The sequence below is a fragment of the Molothrus ater genome, chromosome Z (assembly GCF_012460135.2).
Source record: "Molothrus ater isolate BHLD 08-10-18 breed brown headed cowbird chromosome Z, BPBGC_Mater_1.1, whole genome shotgun sequence".
Taxonomy (NCBI): Eukaryota; Metazoa; Chordata; class Aves; order Passeriformes; family Icteridae; genus Molothrus; species Molothrus ater.
In genome coordinates this window covers 62970849-62984911 of record NC_050511.2, presented here as the reverse complement: position 1 = coordinate 62984911, position 14063 = coordinate 62970849, and the positions used below count along the sequence as shown (strand labels likewise).

Below are 14063 nucleotides of genomic sequence, written 5' to 3'. Positions count from 1 at the left end.
AAAATTAAATTTATTCTGCACTTTCTTGCTGTGTTTCTCGTTCTTCCCACCGTTAGTCTGGAGAGTTTGTAGGAAAGATAATCTGCCATGCCTTTGTATAGTGTCAGCACAACGGGGAGTGCAAAGGTCTTTAACGATAAACCATGTAATGACAAACTTTGCAATGCAGCCCTGAGAATAGCAGTGTCAGTGCCCTTGGTGCCAAGCTCATTTGTCACTTGATAAATTGATGAATAAAGGTCACTTCAAACAGTAATTCAGAGGATATTCATGGTGTTATCCTTGATGCACATAATTCTGCCTTTGTGAAGTCTTAGTCCAACACTTTCAATAGCAATCCTCTTAGGATGTGTTCATTATGTGAACTTGGGCTTGGGCTGTTGGAGCAGAATAACATTCCAGGGACACATTTCTCTGAGTTAACAAAATTAATTTTTCTCTGCCTTTCATTCTCCTGAGGCTGTTTTCTCTTTTTCTGTAGACCATATCCATTGAATGAGGCTGCCTATTTCTGGAAGTTCTGGTACCTCAGCTGGCATCTATTCTCTACTCTTACACTCTTCTAATGTCCGATACAGAGGCCGAGGACTGACGAGACAGTCTGACATTTGAAGGTCTTAAAGGTCTTTTCCAACCTACAAACCCTATTGTAAATTAAACTTCCGCAAGTGGTTACAACCCGCAGGTTGGTTGCAAACTTGAATTGCCAGACACTCGTAAAACACTACCAGACACATTGTCGAATCTCTCACCGCTTCCCAGCGAGAAACTGGGACCCTAAAACCCACCGGGCATCTCCCCTGTCGTTCGCGCCTCTTGCTCGGGGGAGAGCACATCCCTGGGATGGGGGCACCGGCAGCGGGAAGGCCGAGGGTCCGGGGGACACCCCGTCCGCCCGCCCGGGGAAGGCGGAGGTGCGGCACGGCCTCCCGCCCTCCTTGCGCCGCAACCACTCCCCGTAAAGAAAGTCACCAGGGGGTGGGGAAATGGTGACAGCTCCAGGAAGCCGGCGGCGGCACCGAGAGACTCGGAGGGAAGGCAGCCCGCGGGGTGGCAGCTCCCAGCCCGCCGCGCCCGCCGCCGCGCCCGCCGCCGCCGCCATGAGCTCCGCGCAGCGCCCGCCGCTCGCCCACGTCTTCAAGGGGACCTTCGTGCACTCCAGCGCCTCCGCCCCCATGGAGATCCTGCACGGACACCTTCTGGGGGTGGACGATAACGGGACAGTGAGTGGGGGGCTCGGGCGGGGTGTCGCGGTGCGGGCGGCGGGGGCGATGCCTTGCCGGGCACTGGGAGTGACCTCTGCGGCCCCGAGCCCGCGGCCGGGGTGCCGAGAGGCAGGGCCGGCTCCGCCGGTCTGTGGGGAGAAAGCGGAACATTTTCGCACTCCCGTCCGTCGGGGCAGGCGCCGCGGAAAAGGAATTTGCGGGAGCTGGAGTTAACCGGGATGGAGGGTCCCCTCGGCACGAGTCTGCAGTTGGCATAAAACTGCTTTTGAGGTGTGCCGAGCGTTCCCGGAACAGCAGCGTTCCTAGATCTGGCATTCTCTCAGATTCTGTTTTCTTTCGGTTTCTTATTATTCTAAGGGTATCTAAAGAGTGGTGGTGAAAATAGCTATCTACCCACTGCACAGCCATCTAAATGAGGTTTTTTTCACCTTCTCGTCACAAAAATCCCCCCTATGGCATATACCCATAAAGATTTAGAAAGATTGTGATTTGGGCATTTCAGTAGTATGAACTAAGCTTAAAACAAGAATTGCACTTACTGATAATGTAGAAGAGAGTCTGGCAGGGAAGCAATGTATCTCCTTAACCCTTATCACACTTGAAACTCAGTTTCATAGTGCAGATTGTGCAAGTAGACTGGTGATATGGTCACCCTATGTGAAATCTAAAAAAGTAGTTTTCTTTCTTGTGGCTAAATAACAGGCTTCAGTAACATTTGAAATATGTGCAAAACACAGTTTGATCCCTAACAGTGCATTTTCTCTATTTGCACGGGTCCATGAGGGCCTGTTTCAAGACAGACCTTTTATAGCTGTTGAGGAGTCTGGTGCAAGGTGTATTGAAGTTATGAGGAGCTGTATTTTGATGAACAGGAGGGAGTAAAGACTTGCATAGTTATGTATTGGCTGGTGTCCACTAAAACAATAGATCTAAATGTAAAAAGGTTAAATGTAAATGTAAAAATTAAATGTAAAAAGGTTTGACTGGTGTAACTCGGGTGCACAAGGCATAAATTCATACCCCATCCCACTCTCTTTAATGTCAATTTCTGCAAAAGTGTCTCTACACAGCATCCATATGAAATCAAGATTTTTAGTGATTTTCTTGAAAAAGAGGTATATTAGTAAGCTACACCTAGACATCTGTGCTCTTACTTACTGTCTCCTTTTCCTAGGGAACAAGGATTCGCAGTATAATGTTTTTCTTGCATAAATTGGCAGAAGTTTTTTTTTCTTTAAATCCATTAAAACACTATCTTCCTTAAATAAAATTCCCACCAGAATACAATGACAAGCAATTTTATTTCTCTTTTTATTATAAATTCTTGACATTTTAATATTCCAGGGACTGATACAGTGAGTATCCCATATGCTCTCTTTTCTCTCTATTACTCATAATGTAGCCTCACGCAGAACAACCACTGGAATCACAGAAGAGTTGGCTTTTCAAGAAAGACATAGTGATTAGAAAATGACTTGCCTTTATTTTTCAAATTTACACCAAAACTGCTTCTGTTTTCCTCCCAAAGATGTAAATTTAACTAAACAGGTGTCCTTTTGCCTCATGTTGCTGACTCCATCATGTAAAAATTTTGCATGGTCTGACACTGTGTGTCAGAGCTTGTATGAACAACTGGGTTCTGTTTTGCAGTGTGGGTCCCTGCATGTCCTCAAGGGATGTAAAATGTCATCTCCCTTCTTTACCCCAGATGTTTTTACCCAAAGTTTTATGAAGAAAATCATTGCCTTTGGATATAAAACCCCAATTTATCATCAAGTTAGCAAAGTAAGGACCATGTTTTACTGAGTGGTTTGCAGAACAGTGTAGTGTCTCCCTTGAGGAAAAGCAATGAGAAAGACCAGCATTCCTCAGGGTAAAGAAAACAGACATAGGTACAAAATATGAGTTGTTATTGAAATGTTGGTGTAATTATCCTAGGTGAGAAGAATATTAAGTAAATAGAAAAAAATATTAAGCTAAAAGCCCTTGTTAAGTTATGAAAAGAGCAAGAGTTGTGGAATAAGGATTTTAAGCATAAGTTTTGATTTCAACCTGTCGTGACAGTGAGTGGACACATGTCAGCTGTACAAGGAGGAAGGTACCATCCATCTGGAATTCACTGCTTCCACTTTCTCAGCAGGCTGGGCAGTTCCTTTAGCAGCTGGGTGTTGTGAGTGTTCTTGTCTCTCATATTCCAGTTTTGGGAACTAGGCAAACAATAGGCATCACTTGATAACTGGGAGGGAGGAGAGCATGTGGGAGGGGAAAGAGGGCCAGACCCTTCTCATTTTCACCTCTGAATGTCATAGCCAGGCACTGCTGGATCCAAGCAAACCATGTTCCTTCAGCCAGTATAATTCACTTTCCATTTTCTTGTTAGTAAGATATTTGCACTGTGGTGCTTGAAGGCACTCAGGGTTTGCTCCATCAGGGTTGATGCACGGTTTAGTTGACCAGCTATACTTTAATGGAAGAGCTTTGGGCATCACTTGGTATACAAAAGGCCTGAATTAGTCACAAGTGTTGGGAGAGCTTTACCCCTGATCTTTGGATTCTTTAGCCCCATTACATGAGTAACACATGAGAACTTATGGAAGTGTTTGGACAATGGGGTTAGCAGCCACTAATTCTGTGTTTTGTGATATACCTTTCCCAAAGTGCCAGTTATTTTCCTTGACTTCCTTCTTTAAAGCTGAAGTTCTTAGTCTTGTGCACTTCTCTTGACTCTGTAGTGACTCTGGTGTAGAATTTCTTCTTGCTTCTGCAGTGCTGAGGTGCAGAACTAATTTAAAGAACTGTGCATCCAGTTGGTTACCTTGAATGCACAAGCAAATACTGAAGGAAATGTCCAAGCATAGGATCTCAAAGAGTTTAAAGCATTCAGCATTAGAAATGCATCCTAAAGCAATTGGGAACAACTCTTGGCTGACTAAGGAATTCCATTGGGAAGTTTGTTTGAAAAAAATGTAGAGGTCTTGTTGATTTGCCCATAGCCTAATTCAACCATAAGAGACCAGGTGTCAGGTTTAGAATTGATTTCATCTACCCAGCTTCCTTGAAACATATTTTCTTCATTTTTCCATGATTTAGATGTTTTATTTTTCTGCACCCTAAGAGTACATAACAGCCACTGCTTTTCCATGGCAACGCCTGTTTCCAGAATTTGTCATCTGATGTTTCATGTTTTTCTCTCCCTCTTTTTTCCCCTCCCTCTTCATCCTCCCCCCCTCCCCCCCAGCAGCTCTAACATTGCTCATTCTGCATCCATTTTGACTTCAATATCTGAATGACATCTTCTTTATTGCACATCAGATATTTCAGTAGGTCTGTATTCCAAGCCTTCTACAGTTAAATTAAGTTGGATGTATTCCTGTTTGCATGGAGGACAATACTGCTTCTTGTCAACTATTAATGGAATACTACAATCTTACAATTTTTGCTAGTGTGGTATTTATTTATATGATATTATTTTAATATTTTTTCTGACTGAAAATGTAAAACATCTGCTCTTTAAACAATACAAATCATACCAGCCATGATTAGTTTAAAAGACTAGGCAGTCAATAACTTCTTGTCTACAGTTTAGCAGCATTTACAGTATAGTAGCTTTACTTATTTTTGTCTATGGAAAAAACAGAAAATGGTGAATTTCTATGCAAAAGAAGCATGCACATAAAAAATGGCATGCAAATAAGTGCTAAACAATGCTTTTTCCAGTCCTCTTGCTCTTCCTCCTAAGTTTCTTCCTATTGCCATTTTAAAAGTACTAAGTTTTGCCTTTTTTAATGTGGTTTTGTTTTTCTTTTTAACTGATGCCCTAGAAACTGCTGTCATGAGGGTGACACAGGCCCTCCATGTGAGCATCATCCCAGGAGCAGAAGGATACTGATAGCAGGAAGAGTATTCCCTTGAAATTAGGGGAACCAGCTCTTACACCAAGGGAGTTAGAAGACCATGAATTGGTTTCTGGCAGAGGCTGTGGCTAGAGGCAGGAATTTCTGTAAGCTCAGGTAGGCAGTCTTTGGCCAGGGGAGACTTCCAAGTCCTCTAAATTGTCAAGTGTTGAGGAAACTTGCATCCTGCATGGAGCCTGTAGTGGGCATTGCAGTTCCTAGGCTCCATAGTGTCTGTTTCCTGGGGAGCTGTCATGCCTATTAGTGATAGACCTGAGAATGAAAGAGTTGAGAATTCAGCTGCTAAGAGTCATCTTGTAGATTAAAATACCACAGAAGTTAAAAATAAATAGGAAATGTGTTAAAATTCTGACTAGGCAACAGCAACTCATCATCAGTAAAGTCTATGTTCTCTAGGAGTCAAATGGGGTTGAGTTTGGCTCCAGATTGTGGGGTTTTATTTTGAAATAAACAAAGATCTCAGCATCCTTTTAGCCCATTCTGTAAAATGAAAATATTATCCACATTTTCCCCTTCAATTTATTTGCTCATCATAGGCACTGAAAAAATTAAAAAAGACTAACACCAGCAGAAAATTAGAAAATACTTAGCTTGATGTCAGTCAGTCATAGGCACGGGAGGTAATTTGACCCCTCTTGTTGTGAATACTGTACCTGCATTCCTGTAAGGCTGTTGCACAACTCCTCACAAGTGACTGTACTGCTAGCATGACGTTACATTACAGGACACTAAGGTCTTTGCTGTTCTGCCTGTGTATTACCTGAGAAGGAATTAACTGTTTTATTACAAGTTCCAAGGTGGGTGTGGTTATTCACTGGATTATGAGAAGGTATTTCAAAATCATGCTTGATAGTCTGGAAGAACAAGAGTCTCAATGCACACCTAACACCTCTGTAGTAAGTGTGTAAAATTGGTTTTAAGATATAGCTTGTTTTGCCTTCAAATAAAGCTGATGTGGGATGCATGTTTGAGGTACTTAACTATGTTTTCTTTTTTTTTTTAGATTGTGTTTGTGGAACAAGCTGATCAGCTAGAGCAACTGGCTAAGACGTGGGGGTTCAAAACATCTGACATTAGACAACTGAGTAAACAGTATGTGTTTTATTAAGATTAGCTACAGCAAATGCAGTTTGTTCTTTGAGTGAGGTAAAGCGAGTCTTTGGAATACATTTTTACAGGGAGCACATTAAAACCATATGATGCCCATATATTTAATGGCCAAAATTCCATTTTAGTGCAGTGAGAGCTCTTTACCCAAAGGTGGCTATGTTCTGGATGCAACTCAGACAGTCCATGCTCTTTTTGCATTCCTTGGTTTAGAATTGCAGACATGGCTGAATTGTACTGGCTGATATATGCTGCACAGAGCAAAATGCCATATTTAATTTTCAGGCAAAATCACTTCGTGCTCATGAAAGTGAGTGCCATTCTTTCTTGAGATTACATTTTGTATCCATTTTGTTAGCAGTGGACTGTGCCTACCATGAAAGTCTAGATGTAGTAAATGTAGATAACACTGACACTGCAGATATGAAACTTGTTTGCTTAGACTTTGACACATTGCATAATAAAAATTAGTACAATTAGAAGATTTAAGCCCTCTAAACACAGAGCTTTTGATTTCTCCATACTGCAGCTGGAGCATTTCTTTTTTTCTTCAGGCAGTAAAATCCTCCAACTTTATTGTGAAGTAAAAAAGTTTTGGACTGTGTGAAAAAATTTTGAAGTATGTTTTGCATGTAGTAGCACTGTAAACGACTTGTGGCTTATCATTGAGACCTGCAACTACCTTCCAGTAATCAATTGTTAAAAATCTTTTATGCTTTGCTGGAAGGCTAATCATACAGTATATATGAATAATCAGATATTTTTTCATTTGAAATAGCCTAAGGAAAAAGGAAGGTGCTGAGAATGTGAATCGATTAAGGAAGACTTTTCAGCATATATTGCCTGCAAGAAAACAGAAAAAAGAGGAGCTAAAAAGAGACAAAATTCGGTTCATTCAGTAGTCAGGGAGAAGGAAAGAGGAGTGAGAGAAATGTTATGTAGTAAGGAGTTTCAGCACAAAACAAAATAGCCATAGCAACTTCCTAGTAATGTTGATATATTCATTCCTGCTATTGCATGAACATTGCATGACAACATATAGTTTTACAGTTACATTGCGAATATACCTTTCCTGTCAAGATACTGAGCAGAGCTTTTTTCACCAGTGTCTGTGTCTGCATTTTTAGACACAGTGTCTGTTCTTCCATTAAGCCTTGAAATTCATTGATTTTACATATCTATATAGACATATAAATAATGTAGAAGAAAACTGGCATACAGAAAGTCACATTTTGTAAATATAATGGTCTGGAAGCTAGGGGCATTCCATATATATTCAAACTAGGAAACAAGACTGTGTACAAATCTCTTTTTCAGGTGGATTCTATAGTGGAGTAATTTTAGTTATTGTGAAGTCAGTTCCCCTTTGTTTGTTGTCATTTAGGGTGGGTCAATATTAGAGATAATTAGATTAATCCTGCTCCTATACTGTTTTTCTCACAGTACATACATGTATTTTGTAGTGTAAATGATATTACTCAACTGCTTCATACCAAAATGTGGGTATGTGTAGAGGTACAGCAGGAATTAATAGGCTGATGCTGGAAGAGACAGATTAATCTGTACTTGCCATTTATTCTGATGGATTTTAATCAAGTATACTCTTTAACACAAAGCTCATTACTATGGAGAATTTTGAGGCATTTTTGATTATTACAATTTTATTTTCTTTCCTTAGTGAATTCTTCATGCCAGGATTGGTTGATACACATATTCATGCTCCTCAGTATTCATTTACTGGTACCAGAGTAGACCTGCCTCTTTTGCAGTGGTTGACTGCTTACACATTCCCAACAGAAGCCAAATACCAGGATGGTGGTTTTGCAGAAGAAGTGTACACCAGAGTTGTTGTAAGTCCTGAAAACGACATTTACCTACTTGACAGCATTCGTTTTTGTGTAATATAGGCATGTTCTCAGAAGGTTGGCAGAAAGAGTAGAGAAAGTTTTACTGTCATGGAAACCAGATGAAGCCAAGATGGCCACTGTTCTAATTGCTAGTCAAGATTGTCTGTTACTAGTTACAGTCTTGTTCTCTTGTTGTTGGCAGTAGAGTTCATTTAATCACAAGGTTAACAATGAACTGTTTATCACCTTTTCTGAATATAATGACATCTACTAATCTACAATAACTAATCTACTCTCAGAATTAGTACAGCCAGCAGGTGCAGACAACCTCAATGTAGCAATAACCAAGCATAGTAAAAAAAAAAAATTCAGGGAATGTTTCCTTTCTTCCACATAAGTCCTCTATTATGAACCCACCATCTGAAAAAAAACGCATGAAAGAGAAGATACTTCTGATAGATGACAGATCTGGAGTATTCTGGAGTAGTAAAGAAAGACATTGCTGCTGCTGAGGTCTTTAGAGTGAGAATGTCTTTCACTCCAGGGGCTTTAGAAGGAGTCTCTCAGCAGTATTGTGGGTCAAAGAAAGACTGTGTTTGAGTTAGACTGGATCTGAGCATTATAAAGTCTTTAAGATCTACTGGATGGACAACAAGCAGCTAGGTCATATTGCAGAGTACTAGTTTGGCCTATAACTCATATTTATCCCTTAATATGTGGACTGAAATATCTTCAACAGATTAAATTATTTGGCCAGCATAATTTGCCTTGCATTTGTCTATTACCCTGGAAGCATCTGTTGTCAATATAATAACATAACAAATCTGAAATAAATAGTTATGCTGTTCCCTGCCACACAAATTTTAAAAGAAATTACTTTCTGCCATCTGCCATGATAAAAGCATGCAGGAGCAGCCTGGTCATAAGCTCTTTGACAAGCACATTTAAGCCTTCAAGTGCTTAAAACATAGAGGTGGCCTCACCTTTGAGCCGTGTTCCCAACATGCTGTTACAGTGCAGGCTGAGTGACCCCAGCACATCTAGAGACCTCACCCTGCAAGGTGTGTCACAGAATCATCTGGAAAAGAGCTGCCAGAGAGAGGTGGAAGTTAGCTGTGGGAGCCTGAACACCACAGTTAGGCTCTCCCCATGTGAATCAAATAGAACAGGGTTAGGAAAATGTCTTCACCTATGGAAGATAAATAATACCACACTCTGCAGTGTTTGAAGGGGCCAATTATAACCTTCATCTGTTAGAAACAGAACTAAACCTTCATGGAGCAGATGTTTTTTCAGAAGTTTCATTGTGCTTATGAAGTTGTGATGAAAAAACAGTTGATTTTTTCAAATCAAAGTCCTGTTTCCAGCAAATGCCTTCTATACTCAGCAAAAGAAACAATTTAGGTGAAATTTTCCTCCTTTTAGTTGGAACCTCCTCTTTGTGCTGGTGATTTGGAAACAGAATTTTTTTAGATTTACTTTAACAATGTTGTTAGGATTTCAGAAGTAGAGAATTCTGAATTTTAAAACCTAGAAAAGACAAAGGTAACTTGTCTTTGTAATGACATTGCTATTTTGAGACTTTTTTGGAACTTATAAAGATTTTAATTTGAATATTGTAAGGAAAAGACAGAGCTTGGCTTCATGTTTGTCAAATAATTAACTCTATCCTTCCTCTAAACATTGTGTGGAATGTCCCACCTTTTATCTCATTAAAAGAAATTTAAGAAATTCTCAAATTATTTGGTACCCAGAACCCAAAAGTATAGTGTAGGTCTGTATGTTGGATAAGTGGTCAACATAGTTTGCATCAGTCCCAAGGATGAGAGAAGCTATAAATTTCATCATGAATTAATGTAACTAAAATACCTGGTAATTTACTATTATATTCCCCAAAAGTAATATGGGGATTTCCTTTCAAATGGTATGTTAGATAAATAATTAACTCATAGTTTGAGTGGTTTTGCTCAGTTTACTTTTACAGTTAAGTTTGATACTTGGTATTTGGGAGAAACAAAGGTTTTTGATACATGAAAACCCTACTTGTTTTTTCAGCTAGATCAGGTTGCTAAAAGAAGGTTTTTCCAGCTAGATCAGGTTGCTAAATCACCATGTTTCCCAAAAACCTTGCTTTGCTAACACTACATAAATGTTGTTTCACAATCAAAATTGGAGAGCCTTTCATAACTAGGAAATAAAAAAAATTACTAGTTGTTTGTATTTCTAAATATAAATTGGAGTATTTCCAGTTTGGGGAAAGGAATAATAACTGGTTTCTATGGGTTTAGCCACTGCAAAAATGTTGTGAGCAGTTTTTTGTATTTATTAACCCTCAGACTTAAAAAAACTTTTATGAAATTAAAAATCTATATTTTTACCTTCCCACTTCACTGCAAAATTTCACAATAACTAAATGTTCTTGCGGTTTGAAATGAGACTTCTGCATTTTGGCAGCTTTATTGGCTTTTTTCTCAGACAGTTGAAACTGATTTCTTTTTTTAGAGACGAACTCTAAAGAATGGCACGACTACAGCTTGCTACTTTGCAACAATTCACACAGATAGTTCCCTTCTTCTTGCTGAAATTATAGGTAAGTCTAACAGTGAGTTTTGAAGGATTATGTGGATCGTGTTAGTTGAAGGAAACAATGTTTAGGAGTTTAAACTAGCTAGGGATGTGTCTTTCTCCTAATTTGTTTTTTATTCATTGTACCTGTCACACTGTGTCCCCAGGCCCCACCTGTTACCCATGTCATTTAAACACCTCTATCCTACTTGCTACTCCTTCTCTCCTCATTCCCAAGTCTGCTGTTGGCTGAGCTTGAATTAGGTCTGCTGGACTTGTTCTTGAGCTGCAGCTCTCTGCTTTTTCTAACTTTTTGTTATTTGAGGTTTAAAAGAACTGAATGACAGGAGGCCCAGTTGGTGCATTAATTTCCTGATACACTGAGGTTTCATCTGACAATCAATATGAAAAATCTTCACACACCTTCTGAAATCAGAGAAGTGGAAGCTGCATCAGAATTTTATCCTTCCCTTCTGTTCATAGTTGCAAATGCCTGCTTGAAAATGTTTTTGTTCTTGCAGGATTTCTCAAGGCTCAGACAGCTCATAAAGCAGAGAAATTTAATCAGAACCTCAAATTTCATCAAAAATGAGCTATTCTGATTTATTTGGAAAATTTTGAAGCCATTGCATAAAACAACTCAAATAGTAAAAGTGGACAAAACGATCTGATTTTAAAACACATTTGACAGCCTAGGATATTATAAGCATGTTTTACATATGATTTCTGATTTTTTCACCTAGCATGGGTAAATCTCAAGAAAGAGGCTAGAATAGATCTGGAAATTTCTCCCTCTAACCGCATGTGGGAGGCCTGTTAGCAATCTTTGCCTATTAGCAAAAAGAGCAATGGTTTGCTAAGGTCTTTATGCCTTCTCTCATCTTCAAGTAGTCATCTACTGCAGCTACTGTACTTTGATGCTTGTGTTTCTCATTCTTTGTGTCACAGCTGTCTTCACAGACTACCATTAAGAATTCTGGTTGTGGTTAAACTATAGTAATCTAGTTCTTATTTATGAGTCTTAATGTGGAAGGCAGCTCCTATTTAATGTTATTTGTTTCCTTATTTTGTCTTTTCTTTTTATCCTTAAAAGTCACATGAATGATCCTAACTTAGAGACAAGGCAGGAGCATAAATTCTGGTCTTCCTAAATGGAGCTGGGTGGGGTGGAATTAGTTTTTTTTATTTCAGTACAAGCTTTGGTAATGATTTCTGAGAACCAGGGATTCTGAGATTTATGTTCTAATGCATCTCAACAGATAAATTTGGCCAACGAGCATTTGTTGGAAAAGTCTGCATGGATGTGAATAACAGTGTGCCAGAATACAGAGAGATTACTGCTGACTCTGTCCAAGAGACAGAAAGGTAAAATGATAAAATTGATGGCATTACCTTTTAAAGTAAGATTTTTCATACATCTGAAAAGTGGATGTGAATCTGTCTAAGAGCTTACAGGTGTGAATTTATTAGCAACAAGTTTTTTTGTTCCAACAGTACTGTCCCCTACAGTCCTGGCAATTCCTGCAAATCCTGGCAATTCCTGAAAAAGTTGCTGCACAGCCCAAGTAGCATCCCTCTGGCTTTTCTAAAGAGAGGGAAAAACCACAGATCTAGGGTTTGAGAGGATGTGTCTGTTTTCTTCTGCCTCTTTTCCCTTTCACAGCTGTGTGTGTGGAGGTTCTGGGGCCTGACATACAATGGTGAGGTGGCAGCCAGTTCCCTCATCCCCATTAACTTCTAAGCTATTTCCTTCCATCATTTAGGTTAAGACTTTATTCAAGCTGTAGAGCTCAGCTCTCATATACTGCATTTTAAATATCTCTTGTCCATCACAGCACCAGTCAAACCACTCCAACATGCAACTGAGAGAATCAAGGAGAATCAAATGAAGGCAATATTTGTACTGGAGGAGAGCCAAGACTGGATTATTGCAGCTTACTATCATGTTTCTCTTGTCTTTTGCACCCATGCTCAGAAAACAGTTAAGCAAAATTACAGCTCTTCTCATAGAACTATCTATTTACTTATATAAATGTTTCAGATGTCATGCTGAAAGAGAAAACCCCTAAGAGTAATATATATATCTTTTGGCACTTGTGTGAGGTTGCTTCCTTGTTTTTACAAATCATGCTAAAGGTGTGACAATAAAAGTTAGAAATAGTAATATATTTCTATAGTGTTTATATTTAAAGAAATGTTTAAAACATGCAGTGTGAGTTACTTTCACTCTTCTAACCTTTGTTTCCCTCTATGTAAATCCCCAGCTTCTATAATATGGTGCAAGTCCTGCCAAATTGGCCTAAAAGAAGCAGAACTTCCAATTCTGATAGTTTTAAAAGCTTCAGAAGTAACTAAATAGCTTTCTTTCAAATATCTATCTTCTGCCTCCAATTAATTCCTTTTTGATTGTGTAAAAAGAAATTATTCTGAACTTTTGGTGAGAGGTTGCCACAAGTACTCCATAGCTGTCTAGGGAATGGGGCTGTGTGCTTCCTGGCGTGTATCTGGAGTACTTACCCAAATCACAGCAGTATAATTGCAGGAGGACGAAAAAGCTGTTTCATTAAGAGTGCAACATGTTAGTTGGTTTTTTGTTGCTTGGTTTTTTAAGAATCTAAGAAATGTGATCTGTCACACTGTCAGAAAATGGACTACACTCATTTCAGTTACTTAAAGTCAAGATTCAGAAATATTTATATTGTATGCATGGAAATAAGATACAATTCCAAGTACTTAATATATTAAATTTAAATTCATCAAGATGTGAATCTATCATTCTTTGTCAAAGAGGATTTAATAAAAACTGAGGGAATTGAACTCTCTATTACCATATATGGTATTATTAGTTATAGTCAGCTGTAAAGATGAGAACCTTGTTCAAGTCTGTTCTGCTATAGAAAACAGTGATTTGAAGCTGAGCTTCTTTCCTCATAGAGAAGTACATAAGCCAACAAACTATAGGCTATATTTGCAAACCATATTTCATCACATTTCAGCAGTTTTGAAACAGCTCACACTGTTCAAAGAATGTGAGAAAGAATGAAAACAGCCACATTGAAATTTTGGCTTGTCAACTGGGCATTATATTTCTGTTAAAGCTTCTGCTCAAGTGTGTATTTTATTGATCAAGTTCTGATCATAAAGCTTCTGATGAAGTGTCATCAGGTTAATTGGTAAGAGGAGAAACAGGCAGATGGTAGCTAATTCACTTGGCATTTTAGCTCTCAAAGTAAGACAATGGTGGGCTCAAACTTCTTTGGTGATTGCAGAAGTCAAACTCAGGTTTCTTGTTTCCATCTGGTGATCTAATGTGACCTTCAGGGCTGTGAATGTAGCCTCTAGCATAATTTTCTTTTTCCTCTGAAGACATTTGAAAAAATTGATACAATGGGTTGTGATCAAAT

The 14063-nt window shown here is 39.1% G+C and overlaps 1 protein-coding gene across 1 annotated transcript in view; it reads left to right on the top strand.

Moving 5' to 3' along the window:
- The first annotated feature begins 1020 nt into the window (after positions 1-1020).
- GDA (guanine deaminase) overlaps positions 1021-14063 on the top strand; it is a 29929-nt gene continuing 16886 nt past the window's right edge. Inside the window, exons 1-5 of the mRNA XM_036402934.2 lie at positions 1021-1223; positions 6144-6232; positions 7926-8097; positions 10597-10684; positions 11919-12024. Coding sequence (XP_036258827.1) covers positions 1101-1223; positions 6144-6232; positions 7926-8097; positions 10597-10684; positions 11919-12024 — 578 coding nt within the window. The 5' untranslated portion in view covers positions 1021-1100. The remainder of the gene's footprint in view (positions 1224-6143; positions 6233-7925; positions 8098-10596; positions 10685-11918; positions 12025-14063) is intronic.